This window comes from Neopsephotus bourkii, unplaced genomic scaffold (genome assembly GCF_033783945.1).
Source record: "Neopsephotus bourkii isolate Nb327-2 ecotype Australia unplaced genomic scaffold, CSIRO-AGI_Nbou_v1 NB_867, whole genome shotgun sequence".
Lineage (NCBI taxonomy): Eukaryota > Metazoa > Chordata > Aves > Psittaciformes > Psittacidae > Neopsephotus > Neopsephotus bourkii.
The window spans coordinates 1189708-1203207 of NW_026901363.1; the positions used below are offsets into that span (position 1 = coordinate 1189708).

A 13500-nucleotide genomic window follows, 5' to 3' on the forward strand; every position below is an offset into this window, starting at 1 on the left:
CCACAGACATATTTGCTGGCATGTGACAAGTGTCACTTATCTGCTTGGCCTTGTGTTTTACAGCAGGGGTCACTGCTCTGAGCTTAACTCACAGGGGTCTGGAGGAGCAGGAGTGGTCCAGGCTCTAAACCAAGCAGAGATCATTTTCCCCCAGCCTCAGCAGCAGGTGAGAAGATGCACTCTACCACAGCCTTGCTGAGGATGCAAAACCTTCCTGAGCCCTCCTTGTCCCCACAAGGTTCACATGCTGGCTGCCCCCAGGACCTCCCTGCTGGGACATGGCCTGAGCTGTGACACCAGTACAGCGCATCACACAACCCAGCTTTTCCTTGTTTTAATGTCTGTGCATCGCAACAGCTCCGTCTGGCCTGCAATGGTGGGGCTTTTCAAAGTGGTTACTCTCCATCCCCCTTTTTGGGAGAAGGGAGTGTAGAGTACTCAAGCCTGAGGGAAAGGAGCACTATGGGCCCCAGAGTCAGGGCTGGCACTGATCTTCCTGCAGGGAAGGGCAGGACAAGGCTGCTGCCCAGTGGCTATTGTTGGACCTAGTCGTGCCCAGCTGCAGTGACACATCAGCTCTTCCCTCTTGGCCAAGAAGGGTTTGGAGAGCATTCACACACAGCTGCCAGCCAGCACCAGGGGAGTGGAGACTTACCTGCTTGGAGGGTCTGCCCCGAGCTGCCAGGCAGGTATAGAGGAGATGGAATGCTGGATGGTCCTGGTGTGAGAGCTCAGACATTTCCTCTTTCAGCTGCGGCTTCTGCTCTGCATTCAAAGTGCTGCTGGATCTCTTCTTTTTCCTAGGAAAAAATCCTCCATGGAAATACATTACTGCATACCTGATGTAGAGGTCTTTAATTATATTACTGCTTTTAAGGTAAAGATGAGAATCTGATGCACAGGAGATTGTGACTGTGAAGATTTCAATGGCTGTTACCATGTCAGCAGGCAAAGCCACAGCACCAGGAGACCGTCCTCAGCAGCATTTCTGGAAGTTCAGGATTCCTGTTCCCACAAACTGTATTGTACCCATAACAGCACCCTCCTGGGAAAGCTGAGCATCCCTGCTGAGCTGGGCTTCCCTGGCCTACGGAAGTTTCCAGCCCCATCAGAGGATTCAGCTCTTCGCCAGTACCCCAGGAGGAGGCCACTCTGCCCCCTGGCATGGAAAGAGTCTCATTAAATCACCTTCTTTCTTATCTCTGTTGCTGAAGGAAGAGGTTCAGCCTTTGCTGATCACACTATTTCAGGGACCACAGCACCCATCAGCGCTTGCAGCTGAGCTGCTCTTTCAGAGGCATGTCCCCCCACTTGCCCAAATGCCATCACCTTTCCCATCTTCTTCCCTGCTCACGCCCCCCTGGTTAAAAGAGAAAGAAAAAATCCCCTCTGCAAGGCAGCAGGGGTTAATGTTGTCAGCCATGACGTCAGGATTCCAGTTTGTCAGTGTCCCCCTCCCCATCCACAAACTCCCTTCTCTCTCCTCCCCTCCTCTTGTGACTTTGCAATGAGCAGCGAAACTCCACAGGAGCTGCGGCAACAGCACTAGGGAGACATCCAGTCCTCCCTCGGAGAGCAGCTCTCTCTGCGGACAGGGATTTATTCATTTTCTACACATGCATAGAGCTATTTATTTCTTTTCTGGGTTGCATTTGTTTTTCCTTTTCTTTAACCCTTTTAGAAAAAGCCCCAAACCTTCCAAGTGACGAGGCTGAGATTTCCCTATAATAAAAGAACTGCACGGTGGGGCTGGGTTGCTTCCCTTTCACCCTCGGAAAATGAAGAGGGAAGGGGGAGCAAGTAGGTAAAATCCAGAATAAAATCATATTGCTAGATAACGCACGCCTCCCCCCTCACACACACGCACACACACACATACACACACACACTTTCTCCTCCTTCTCCTCTGAAGGTGGGTAGCAGGAGCCATGCAACATCTGCAGAACCGGATGGCAAAAGAGCAGGAGGAAAAATAATCCAAGTGGAGTGCTCGGGGGACGTTGAGTTATTTTTTCTTTTTCTTTTTTTTTTTTAATTTTCCTTTTTTTTTCTCCTTTTTTCCCCCTCTCCCTCGTACCTGTGAGATTCCGCTTTGTGCTCTGCTGAGCCCATTTTGGGGCATTTTATTTTTCTTTCTCTTGGGATTTTCTCCGTTGCCAGAGGATGTCTCTTGTTGAGAGGATGCTGAAAGGAAGAAGAACCGAATTCTTTGACTGGCACTGAAGGAGGGGGGGGGGGGGGGGATATTTTTCCCCCCTATTTTTTAGGATATTTTTCATTATTCTTTTTCTCTAGGAAATCATTGCCTGGGGGGGGGGGGGTTGGTTTCTTTTTGCCTCCCCCCCTTTTTTTGGAGGGGGATTTCAGAAGATCCATCCTTCTTTCCCCTCCCCTCCAAAGATTTTTTTTTTCCTCCTTCGTCTTTGTGGAAATGTGGACATTTCAGGCAGACAGATTGAGTGGAATTGTCTCTGCTTTAGCAGCTCTTTGTCTCGCCTGCTGTGCGCAAAGGTAAGGATTGCGATCCCAAGCTGCAGGGACAGGGGGGCTGATCCAGGGTTTGTTTGTTTGGTTTGGGGTTTTCTCCATCGATCCGTACAGGGGAAAGGGGAGGGGGGGGCTCTTTCCCCAAATCACTTCCTCTGCTGCCTGCTGTTGTTATTTCCCAGCCCGTGTCATTTTAGGAGGAGGAGGGATGCTCATACATGAGATGTGATACAGGCTTTCTGCAGATGGAACCCACCTCGCAGCCCACTTGCAGCGCATCCCCCCCCCCCCCTTCACCCTAGTACGTGACCTGGGGGAAAATGGCAAAATGAAACGTTTTGCTGTGTAACATGGTGTCTGCGGGAGCTGAAGGAGTGCATGGCACCGAGCTGTGTGCATACGCACCCTGCACAGGGCTGCCTTGGCTGTGCCTGTGTCTGCACACACAGAGCACACATACAGCACACACGCACATCCAGCCTGTAACACAGCCCTGGCTCTGCGGTGTAGTGGAGGCGATGTCTGTGCTTCCCTGCAGGTTTATGGCATGCAACATCATCATTTGTGGGTGCGAGGCGTTCAGATACATCCCTGCATGTGCGCATTCATCCATGCCTGTTCGGATGCACACACATGTGTCTCACAACACACCTACAGAGTACAGCACGCTTGACCTGCTCTGCGTGTAGGCATGTAAATCTGCACTAATACCCTGCATACTCAAGCTGCAGCAATTCCTGGTTGATGCCTGGAGCACTCCGAGTGATCCAGGCACCCATCCAGACCGGACAAGGTGTACGGAGAACACCTGTTTGCTCCGACACAGGCATTTATCCACTGCCTTCACACACAGGAGTAGCACTGCCTACTCCTCCTCGCCCTCCCTGCTCACACATGCAGGTGGGTTTGTACCTCTGTGATGACGGTGTGCATGAAGCCTGCTGGGAGGGGAGCTGTGGCATTTCCTTGCTCAGCCAGGCACGCTGAGCAGTGTGTTCCCGACGCACACACACGCAGGTCCCTTGCAGATCTCTATATACAAAGATTTATGTTCCCATAGTTATAAACATGCACATGCGCAGATCCATGCCCACCTTACCCACACCATTCATGCCTGGTTCCACTGTGTATGGACACATACACCAGCATGCTTAAGAGGCAGTGTCCAAGCAATGCCCATATCAAAAGCCTTTGCTCAGACATGACCTTGCATGTGTGTTTATATCTGCTTATGTCCAGGGCTGCTATTCACCTGTAGTCTGCACGTATAATCTGTACACCTCGGAGACAAAACACTCTCCCATGTGCACATGCCTTCAGCTGCTCCCACACATCCCAGCCAGCAGCACAGTGCACATGTATGTAGACGTTTGGCTGCAAGTGTATGTGCATATGCAAAGCACCCGCACACCCACAGAGAGTCAGGGACACAGCATTGAAAAATCCAGTTCACAGGCTGGATGAATGTGCTCCCTGAGCGGATGCAGACCCACATTTGCCAGGAATAGCACTTAAATGCAGCTGCTTGCTCGCAGCTGGGTTTGCCTCTTCAGCAGGGCGGACATGGCTTTTTGGATCAAAAATAGCACCAACAGGCAAGAGGCCTTGCCCTTGTTCAGGGTGGCAGTGTATGTCCTCACTGGGCCAACTTGTAGCTGGTGAGGAGGAAAGAGGCCCTATATCTCTCTTCCCACTGCCCCGCTCTGCAGGGCCCCTGGCACATTGGTTACTGCCTCTGTCTCACTTTCCTTGCCTGTATTAAGGAGGTGACACTGCTTCCTGAGTTTATGTCCCATGTGAAGCTCTACAGAAGTGTCTAAATCCCTTGAGAAATACAGTGTCTATATGATGAATATGGAAATTATGACTATGGAAATCTATGTACCTGGGAATGACTGTCTAGAGATGAACAGATACTGGTGCACATTATCCATCCATGGTGATCATGTATATATAAGCATGTTGCAAAACCTCACAAACCTACATAGAGATCCACAGGTGAAGTGGGCCTTGCCAGCCTAGACACAGTGTGGTGAAGATGTCCACCTGTGTGCCCCTCTCTGGCCTTTTTACAGTGATTAAAGCAATGCAGTGAAGAGCTGTACCCCTCTAAGTTGCACACTCAGGAATGTTGCTCAAACATTCCTCCCCGCACACAGCCTCCATCGCTGAGCTGAATGGTTTGTCCATGAACCAAAACTGGGCCTGGGAAGTGTGCTGTCTCACATTTGCACATCCCTCTTCTGTTGAGAAATCCCTGCACATACACAGCTTGTGCATCCAGAACCTTAACGCATGCCAGAACTTCTCAGTGGTCCCACATGCCTCCACCTACACCTGTATGGAGAGACTGAGTTGGAAGGGACCTTAAAGCTCACCCAGTTCCAACCTCCCTGCCATGGGCAGGGACACCTTCCACTAGAGCAGGTTGCTCCAAGCCCCATCCAACCTGGCCTTGAACGCTTCCATAACCCAAGCAAGATCTGCACCTACAGTCACCTTCACACAGACTTGTGTATCATCACATACATGTGCGCACATTTGTGCACTGATCACAGCTGTAGCTTCGAGCTCCAGCACCTTCATGTGTCTGTATCTCTGTGCGCATAGGAAGGAGTCCAAACATCCTTCGCACCATCAGGAGAGCACATCTGTCTGTCTATGCGTGTGCAGACACACGGACATGTCACTGCAAACCCCTGTGTCCAGTGAGGCACGGGGCTGGCTGGCAGTGGTAGTGCTATGGTGCAGCTTTCCAGCTTGACTTGGATGGATGTGGGAGGTGGTGTTGACAGGGAGACATGCTGTTGTTGTGGGTGACTGCAAAGAGCAGCAGTTGTCACCAGCAGGGTCTCTATTCTCATGCAAAGCAGGGAATGAGGGTGGCAGAGAGGCTGGGTATTCAGGCAGAAAACCTATATACCCTGCAGCGCTGAATAGGTTCAATATTTTTAGCATCCTCTGCTTTCTGGTTTCCCACCTTCAGTTTTGCTTTGGCTCTTGGGCTGTTTTTAGAAGGAGCTCCCTTCTTTCTGAAATGGCTGGATCAGTGTTAGGGAGGACAGATGCCCCTCCTGTGTGCAAGTCATGGGGTCGGCAGGGAAAGGATCGCTACTCTGGCACAAAGAGGGAAAAATGGACTCTTCTCCCCTGCCTCTGTCTCTTGATTCATGTTGCTAAGAAGCCACAATGATGCTGAGTGACAGAAAAGGCATTTTTACACGCCAAAGATCAGCTGTATGTTGAGGACATAGGACTAAAGTAGCATTGTTTTTTCCTTTACTTCAATGATACGAAGAAATACCTGGGTGTACTGAGAAGCAGAGGTTGCACTGGGGTGTGTGACAGTGCAGGGTGACTGCTGGGGGGCACTCATGTAGTTGAGACCTCATTGTGTGACCAGTCCATGCTGTGCAGGGTGAGACCAGGAACAAAGGCCCAGTATGGAAGACAAAAGGGAGCGAGCTCTGCAAAAATGGGGCTGGAGCTACCCAATGCACATCTTGGTGGAACAGAAAAGACAATTTCTGCCTCTGTGTGTGTGTGTGTGTGTGCACCCACCCATGAGAAAGGCACAGTGAGGCACCACAAATGTGTGGGTCAGTGGCCAGGACACTGGCCACCATGAGTGTGGTGAGTGGTGCCCACATTGAGGGGTGCACCAGCCTGGTGGCACTGCTGGGATGCAGGCACACACTGGGCCGGAGCGCAGGGTGATGGCGTTCGTGGTACCCAGGAGTCAGGGTGAGCCACAGAAGAGCCAAACTGCTGCTGAGACTCCTGTGCCACTCCCCAGGATAGCTTAGGAGCCCTAGCAGCCCACTGGGGCTCATGTACAGGCCAAGACCTGTGCAGGGACATTCAACATGAGTTAGCTGGGTGTCTGTAGCACACACAGGAGCTTTGGTGCCAAGGGGAGCGAGGGATGCTGAGGGGATGCTGCGGGGATGCTGCGGAGATCCTGCCCAGCCAGGAAGGCACAAGGGATGACGAGGACTCTCTTCTTTTGTCTTTCAGCCCATCCACTGGGAATATTTCTGTGGTGAAAGAGATTGTGGACAAACTGCTGAAGGGCTATGACGTCCGCCTCAGGCCTGACTTTGGAGGTATGGTGATGGCCGGTCACAGCGAGCAGAGCACAGGGCCTGTCTTGTGTCCATGCTGCCAGCTTGGCCTCATGAAACACTCCCACCTGACATCTCCTCCCTTCCTTTGCTAGCCCTCAACTCCTTCTTGCCTTCTCCCTCACCTTTCCTTCTTCTCTCCTGGTTTTCTTCCTCTCACTGGCTCCTCTCCTCCTACCATCACCCATTCCTGCACACAACTGGGTTGTCCATAGCGTGATGTCCCTGGGAACATTTTGCTGGGACAGACACCCTGCTTTTCCTTTACTCCAAACTTCCCTCCATCACAGACTCCAGGTCATCCCTCCTCCACTTCTGTTCCCATTGCCATTTATTTTAGCTCTTTTCCCTGCAGAGGGCTGGGGTGAACATTGGTCTGTTGGTTGCTCTGCCAGGCTGCCCCTTCAAGCAACAATATGGGATAAAATATTCCCCGGGAGCTGGTGTCCTGGCTGCTATTCAGTAGGAGATGCAAGGATCTGCAGCTCCTCTCTTGAGTCCTGCAAGCAAAAAGGAGAATGGGAAGGGCCTTCTCTTTGTTATCCTGGTGGATAAACATTGGGTCCTGTCATACTCCTGGGTACTGCTGAGGACCATTTGTTGGAGAGGAGCAGGCAGTGGAAAACCACAGCTGACAGCACAGGGAGGGGGGTTTGGAGGACTTCTGTCTCCAGCCTGCCGAGCTTGGCTGTTCTCAGTCTTTTCTGTGCAATGCTTTTTCCTCCTCACAAGGAGATGTGTGGGACTGGGAGATCTTCAGCCTGCAGGAGGACAGGAACCACGTAGAGGTGTCCTTCTCCAGATGCCTGCTGGGTAGCAGATTCATGCTTTTGCTCACAAGGAGGAGAGATGCCAGGGCCAGTTCCACGGTGATACAAGGGAGGAGTTTTCTCTCAAGGGGTCTAATCCAGAGTTCCTTGAAGCAGGGGGTGGAGGAATATGGCCACTGATTTCATCAGATTTTGACATCACCCTGGTGTATTCCAGTTTCTCGTGACCCCATGAACAAACCTCTCTCTCCCTGAAGCTTCTGGTCTCCCTTCAACCTACTCAAACTTGCCCCCATCCACTGATGGTCCCTTACCCTTCATGAGAGGCTGCCTTCCCCCCTCATGCACACAGTCCCCAGCACACTCTCCCCTGGGATGGAACAGGGGCTTTCAGGTGGCAGCACTGGGAGCTGCTGGAGCCTGGCCTCATGGAGGGCTGTAGGCTTTGGGAGATGTTCATACCTCTGTAGTGCTCAGGGGCATCTGGGAGGTCACTTCAGTGCAGTGGGAACCATTTCAGAGGGGCTTGCAGTGCTCTGCAAGGAAACGGGGATCCCCCCACTCCCTTGTCGTCTTTGGACATGGGATACAGGTGTATTTGATTTATTAGCTCTGTTTAAGAAACATGAGATGTCCTTATTAGCTCAACAGTCCCAATCACAGGAATTGGTGCAGTCACATTTTATGAGGGGGAGAACTGCAGAGATGACATAAAAACTGCAAGAAAACCATCTTGTAAGCCACTGAGATGATTCTGATACAGTAATAACAGTAGGTGGTCCAGCTCAGCGGAGGCACAGAGCAGAGGGGTGCAGTGAGGAGCCATGGGGATACAGGTCCATCAGTGCAGGTGCATTTCACAGCCTATGTGCTCTGATGGCAGGTGCCTGCAGTACCCAGGACACAGACACCCCTTCCCTCAACCTGGGCAGGGCACACAGGGCTCGGGGCAGTGCTGCTGACCCTGCATGGGTCTGTGCGATGAACAGGCTGGGCTCAGCATCCTTCCTGGCTGTAAAGTGCATGTTGTTGGGCAACCATTGCATTTTATTTGATTCTACTTTGAATTCCCAAAGTACAAGCTGCATTTTCACTCACTTAAGCAGAGAAATAAAAAGATGATGTCAACCCCCTTTCCTGCACTCATCTCACCATTGCCTTTCACCCTTTCTTGTCCTTCTCTTTGCTTATGAGTGCAAAGTCCTGGCTGGAAGCATCAGTGCCCATGCCTTTGGTGCTTGGTGTGCAGGGATGCCCTCACTTTTGGCACATCTAGTCCCCTTTCTTGTTACGATAAGCTTATCTGGTCAAAATATTCCCTGCAGCATTTACAGTTGAGGGTGTGTTGAAAGGTGATTCTGAAAGCTGGGCAAGCATTAAGCCATGGGGAAAGGGGGGCAAGTTTTGTTTCTCAACTGCTATCCCCAGTGCTCACCGGTTCTCTGTGATTATGGGCCAAATCCGTTGCCAGGAGAAATCATGTGGGATCATGCCAGGATCTAGAAGCCTTTGTGGCTTCTAGGTCATCCAACAGCCCTATTGTGAAGATGGCAAATCTCCCCCCAGTGAACTGAGTGCAGCTGAAAAAGGCACACTTTGAGCAAAACCCTAGAACATGTGTGTATGTCTCTCAGGGGTGCATGGGACTGGGCTGAACCCCCTTTCCAGCACCTTGGGCTGTTTTCCAGTTCACTGCCCTGCAGCCCACCTCGTGCTCCACTTGGACCAGCCTGCCACTCTTTGGCTGATTTCTAGCTGGGCAAGATGGGTGTAATCCATCTGTGCTGGGGAAGGAGGTCACTCTTCACTCAGTTGTGCACTCATCCTAGGAATTCCAGTCAGGGTGAGCTGTGAATGGCCAAGAGAGCATCTCAGAGGGGTGGCAGGTCCTGCTTGGAGCTGTGTGCCCTGGAGGAATGGCATGGGGCTGCCTCAGGGCTGGCCCAGCAGTGATGGAGAGGTCTGGATGGACAAGCAGCTCTCTGCAGCTGGAATGGAGAGGACTGGAACAAAGCAGCTACCACTCAGCTGCCCGTGAGCCAGGCTCAGCTGCTCCAGAGAGTACCTCTAGAAACCAGAGCCCTGGGTGCTCTGCAGCTCAAGCATGAGGGCCTTAGGGGCAGGAGGGCAGTGCTGGGTACCCCAGAGGTGTGGGCAGAGAAAGGTCCTTCCCAGATGATTTCCATGTAAGAAATTCAACCCACAAAAGCAATAAACCAGGCTCCCCTCCCACCTCAGCCCTTTCCCTGCTTGCTTTCCCTGTATCTTCCTCCTACAGGAGCATTGTTCCCTTCTTACCATCCTCCCCTCACATCATCACCCCTGCACTGTCCCTGCCTACTCAGCCTCACAGTCAGGGTACCACCTTTGCACCCTGGGGTGCCTCCTCCACAGTTACTGCCCGTGGAGCAGGAGGTACCTTTGGATGTAGAGGCACTGGAAGAGCCTATTCCCATGTACCATTTGTGCTCCTTCCCCTGGTGAGGCAGATCTTGCCCCTCACAACCTTTCTAAGAGAACCAATGCTTCCGCAGCCTAGCCTCTTCGTTCCAGCATCCCCGGGATATGTTGCTTCGATGGTTCCAAATGCAACTCGCTGCTCTCCAGTCCTCTTTTTGAGAAAGAGAACTCCGACTAATGCCAAAAGGAGGACAGGCCTGCTGGGGATTGCAGTTCACTTTTTAATTTGGAGATGCCTCGTTAGCTCTGGGCCGAGCTGAGTGCCTGGGAAGCGTCAGCCACACGCTCTCCTCCCCTCTCCATCACCCCCTTGGAAACCCATTAAGCCAATGAGGAGGTCGGCTCTCAGGGGTGGTGCTGTGGCAGTGAGCGTGACGTGCTCATCTGGGGAGCTGGGCTGAATGGGGGGGACCCATGGGAGAAAGGAGGAGAGTTGGAGCTATGGGGATGTGATAGAAAAATCTGGGAGAAGCTCCTCCAGAAAGACATCCTGTCTCAGTGGGGGCAGTCTAGGGGGGTCAAGCATCAGGTGAGATGAAGTGGAAGAGTTGGTATTGAAGGTGATGCAGGGACATCAGTTCTTGGGGTGCAGGTTGTGAATTCTTCCAGCCTGGGGAGCCCTGGACAGTCCCCCAAGGCATAGGGCAACACACCATGTTGAAGAGCTGTGAAACATGTAGGGACCACAAAACACAGTTTTCAGGGGCTGAGCAAGGAGATGGCATGGGACTGAAAGGGCAGGGAGTCACTACAAAGCAGATCTAAGGGGGTTGGCCAGGATTGTGGTGGGGATCTAGAGCAGCCTTGGAGGAGGGATTTGCAGGGTAGAAAACAGATGCAGACAAGGGCTTTTGTTCTGCTAAAGAGGGAGATCTCTGTCCTGGTACAAGAAGAGCAATCATGCAGAGGAAGGTCTTTTGGCAGGGAATGCTGGGGACCCTGTTTAGCTCTAGGGGTCATGGCAATGTATCTCACAGGGAGATCAAATCCAGCTGACCCTGGCCTGGGGATGGACAGTACAGGGGCAGTATTCGGTGGGTATATTGCGAGCACAATGATACCACAGTAAGTGAAGCAGGATGCTCATCATTTAGGACTGGATGAGGAGAGGATGCTGCAGATCAGGTCTGGGGAGCATTGCAGGGCCACGGGTGGGGGAGAGAGGGAGCTTTCAGAGAAGCATCCTGGTTCTTGTAAGTGCTCTCAGGCACTTGCTTTCAGAAGCATTAGTTCCATAGGAGGAAAAAAAAAGAAAGCAAAAATACAGCAAGCAACTGAAGACTGTATTGCCCCAGGGTAGAGAGGGAAATGAAGGAATGGCAGGAGGATCCCACTTGAGCTCCGTGACTCAGCTGCACTCTGCTGGTGCAACATCTCCAGCCCAAAACTTTATGAGAGTTTCAAGGACTTGCCTCTATTTCCCAGGCATGGATGGAAAGGCGCCCTATATGGTTTCCCAGAAGCAATCACAGATCTTGTTAGCCAAAAGCAATGTGAGCGCATTCTCTGCTCCTTGAGTGCAGCCCACCCAGAGTGCAGGGTTCCTATTGTTTCTCTTGGGTGGTGTGCATGGTGTCTGAAAAAGCCTGTTGAAAAAGGAATGACCGAGAAGCCTTCAGGTTTACACACTAAATCCAATGTTTTCATGCCTGTGGATCCAGCAGCTTTCCCTGCTCTATTTTTAATTCACACTTCCTTAAGGACAAATAGCACTTAGGGGGTCTTGGATTGAAATGAGCCTGTGTCCTGCTCCTCATGTGCTCTGGGGCATGGACCTGGCTTCCCAGGTCTCATCACCTTTGCCCAGTCTCACCCCTCTCAACCCTGACACCCAAACCCTGCTTTAACCTCAATATTCTGGACTCCCTCCTTTCTATCCCTTGCCTCTTCTGCCGTCAGCCCCTCTCTGCTCCATCACATCTCCACCCTTCTTGGGACCCAGCCTGCCTCCACGTCCTGCTTGTTCCCCAAGGGTTCCCCTTCCTCAAAGGCCACTCCAAATTTAGTGGACCTGGGGATGAAATCCTCAGTCCTTCCCTGCATAATAGCATCACCTGAAACATCGAACTGTGGAAATAAATGACTGCTGATGCATAAAGTGTTGCAGTGAAGCATCGTCAGTAGCTCAGGGCTCTGAAAGTGGCTGCTTTGGTTGGCATGGATGCAGCAGGAGCTGGAGGGGTGGCCAAGCTCTGCCCTACCAACCCTGTGTGTCTGGGAAATGGATACTCTTAGTTGGTCTGTACTGGGGGGAATGGGAATTTGGGTTCTTGCATAGCCAAGTCTGGTGGTATTACACATTGCTAAGGCTTCTTGACAAGGTCCCTGTTTTCTACTGCATATAAGATTCAGCCACAGTGGTTGTGGTTTTTTCCATGCAGCTCGCTTTGACTTTTTGAAGGGGAGGGGGGAAATTTTAGGCAAAATGATTCAGAGATTTCTGGGAACGAGCCGATGCAGGTACCTGCTGGGCTTTTTCCTCTCCTAAGATGCTGGAGGATGAAACTGGCAGCATCTTCAGCAAGGCTGGCGCAGGTACTTGCTCAGCAGGCAGGCTCCCAAGGCTGCCAGTAACCCAGGTAGGACAAGAACCATGGTCACTCTCTTTGGTGCTGGTGAAGCATCCCAGAGTGGTGGTGCTGATGCGGGAGGGCCAGGGTGTGGATCTGGGAAGGGGGCAGCCCGATGATCCCAGGGTGCCTGTCCCAGGGTTGCAGGAGCTGCAAACCTGCCCTTCCAGGGCTTAGTCCTCAGTTCTCCAGATCCCTTCCCCTCCACTTCTGTAGCAAAAATGCTTAAATCTCAGAGCAGCCAGATTCAATTTTCCCAACGCTTCTGAGATGCCTTGAGCCAACTCTTTTGCACGCTTCAGGGCAGGGAATTGAGGCTTAGCAGGAAGGCACTCCCCGCAGTGGGGCCATCTCCTTCACTGTACACAGGAGAAATTGCCCAAAGCTGGACACAGGGTTAGCCTCAAAAGCTGCACCTCACAGAGCCTTACTACAGCAGGAAATACCACACTCCCTGCTCTGTACCCTGGCAGGGCAGAGGATTTGAAAGCAGAGGGGTGAATATGGATCGCATTGGGGAAAGGGGTAAATTGAGGAAGGAAAGGCAGGAGTTGTCTGGAGAAGGCTGCAAACCCCAGCATCTGAAGGAAAGCTGGATATGTCACCAAGGCTGCCTGTAGTCCCAGTTTAGTCCCTGAGAATAGGATCTTCTTGGTCAGTAAAACTGCAGCTGTGCAGCCCTCAATTCCTCTCTCATTTACGTGACTCCTGGCTTCAGACCATGGGTCACATCCTCTCCAGGACTAATCCAGAAGGAAGATGACAACCTCCTGCTGTTGTGTCTTTCTTCATTAACTGAAGTGGCAGGAAATGAAAGGATCCAGTCCTTCTTGGGACATATGTGGATGTTAGCACATTGCCACATGATGGAATTTCTATGTTTTTTTCACTTTGCTCTTTTTATAGGAAATATATACTGTGAAAAGGACTTTGAGGCTGTAAAGTCAGACTCTCAGGACTTCAGAAAAGCCAGAATTGAGGTTTCTCTGTGGATCTATATTTGGTCCCCTTGTGAGGGTGCACTAGAAGGCAAGGTCCAACAGTTGCTTCCTCCTGAACACAGAGCACACAAGAGATACCATTTACATG

At 51.7% G+C, this 13500-nt stretch overlaps 1 protein-coding gene across 2 annotated transcripts in view; it reads left to right on the plus strand.

Annotated features, from left to right (window-relative positions):
• The first annotated feature begins 1508 nt into the window (after window positions 1-1508).
• LOC133214076 (gamma-aminobutyric acid receptor subunit beta-4) overlaps window positions 1509-13500 on the plus strand; it is a 73325-nt gene continuing 61333 nt past the window's right edge. The window contains exons 1-2 of one of the 2 annotated variants that reach the window (XM_061356758.1): window positions 1509-2511; window positions 6505-6593. In XM_061356758.1, the coding sequence (XP_061212742.1) occupies window positions 2432-2511; window positions 6505-6593 (169 nt within the window). In that variant the 5' untranslated portion in view covers window positions 1509-2431. The remainder of the gene's footprint in view (window positions 2512-6504; window positions 6594-13500) is intronic. The other variant, XM_061356757.1, reaches the window with a different exon arrangement.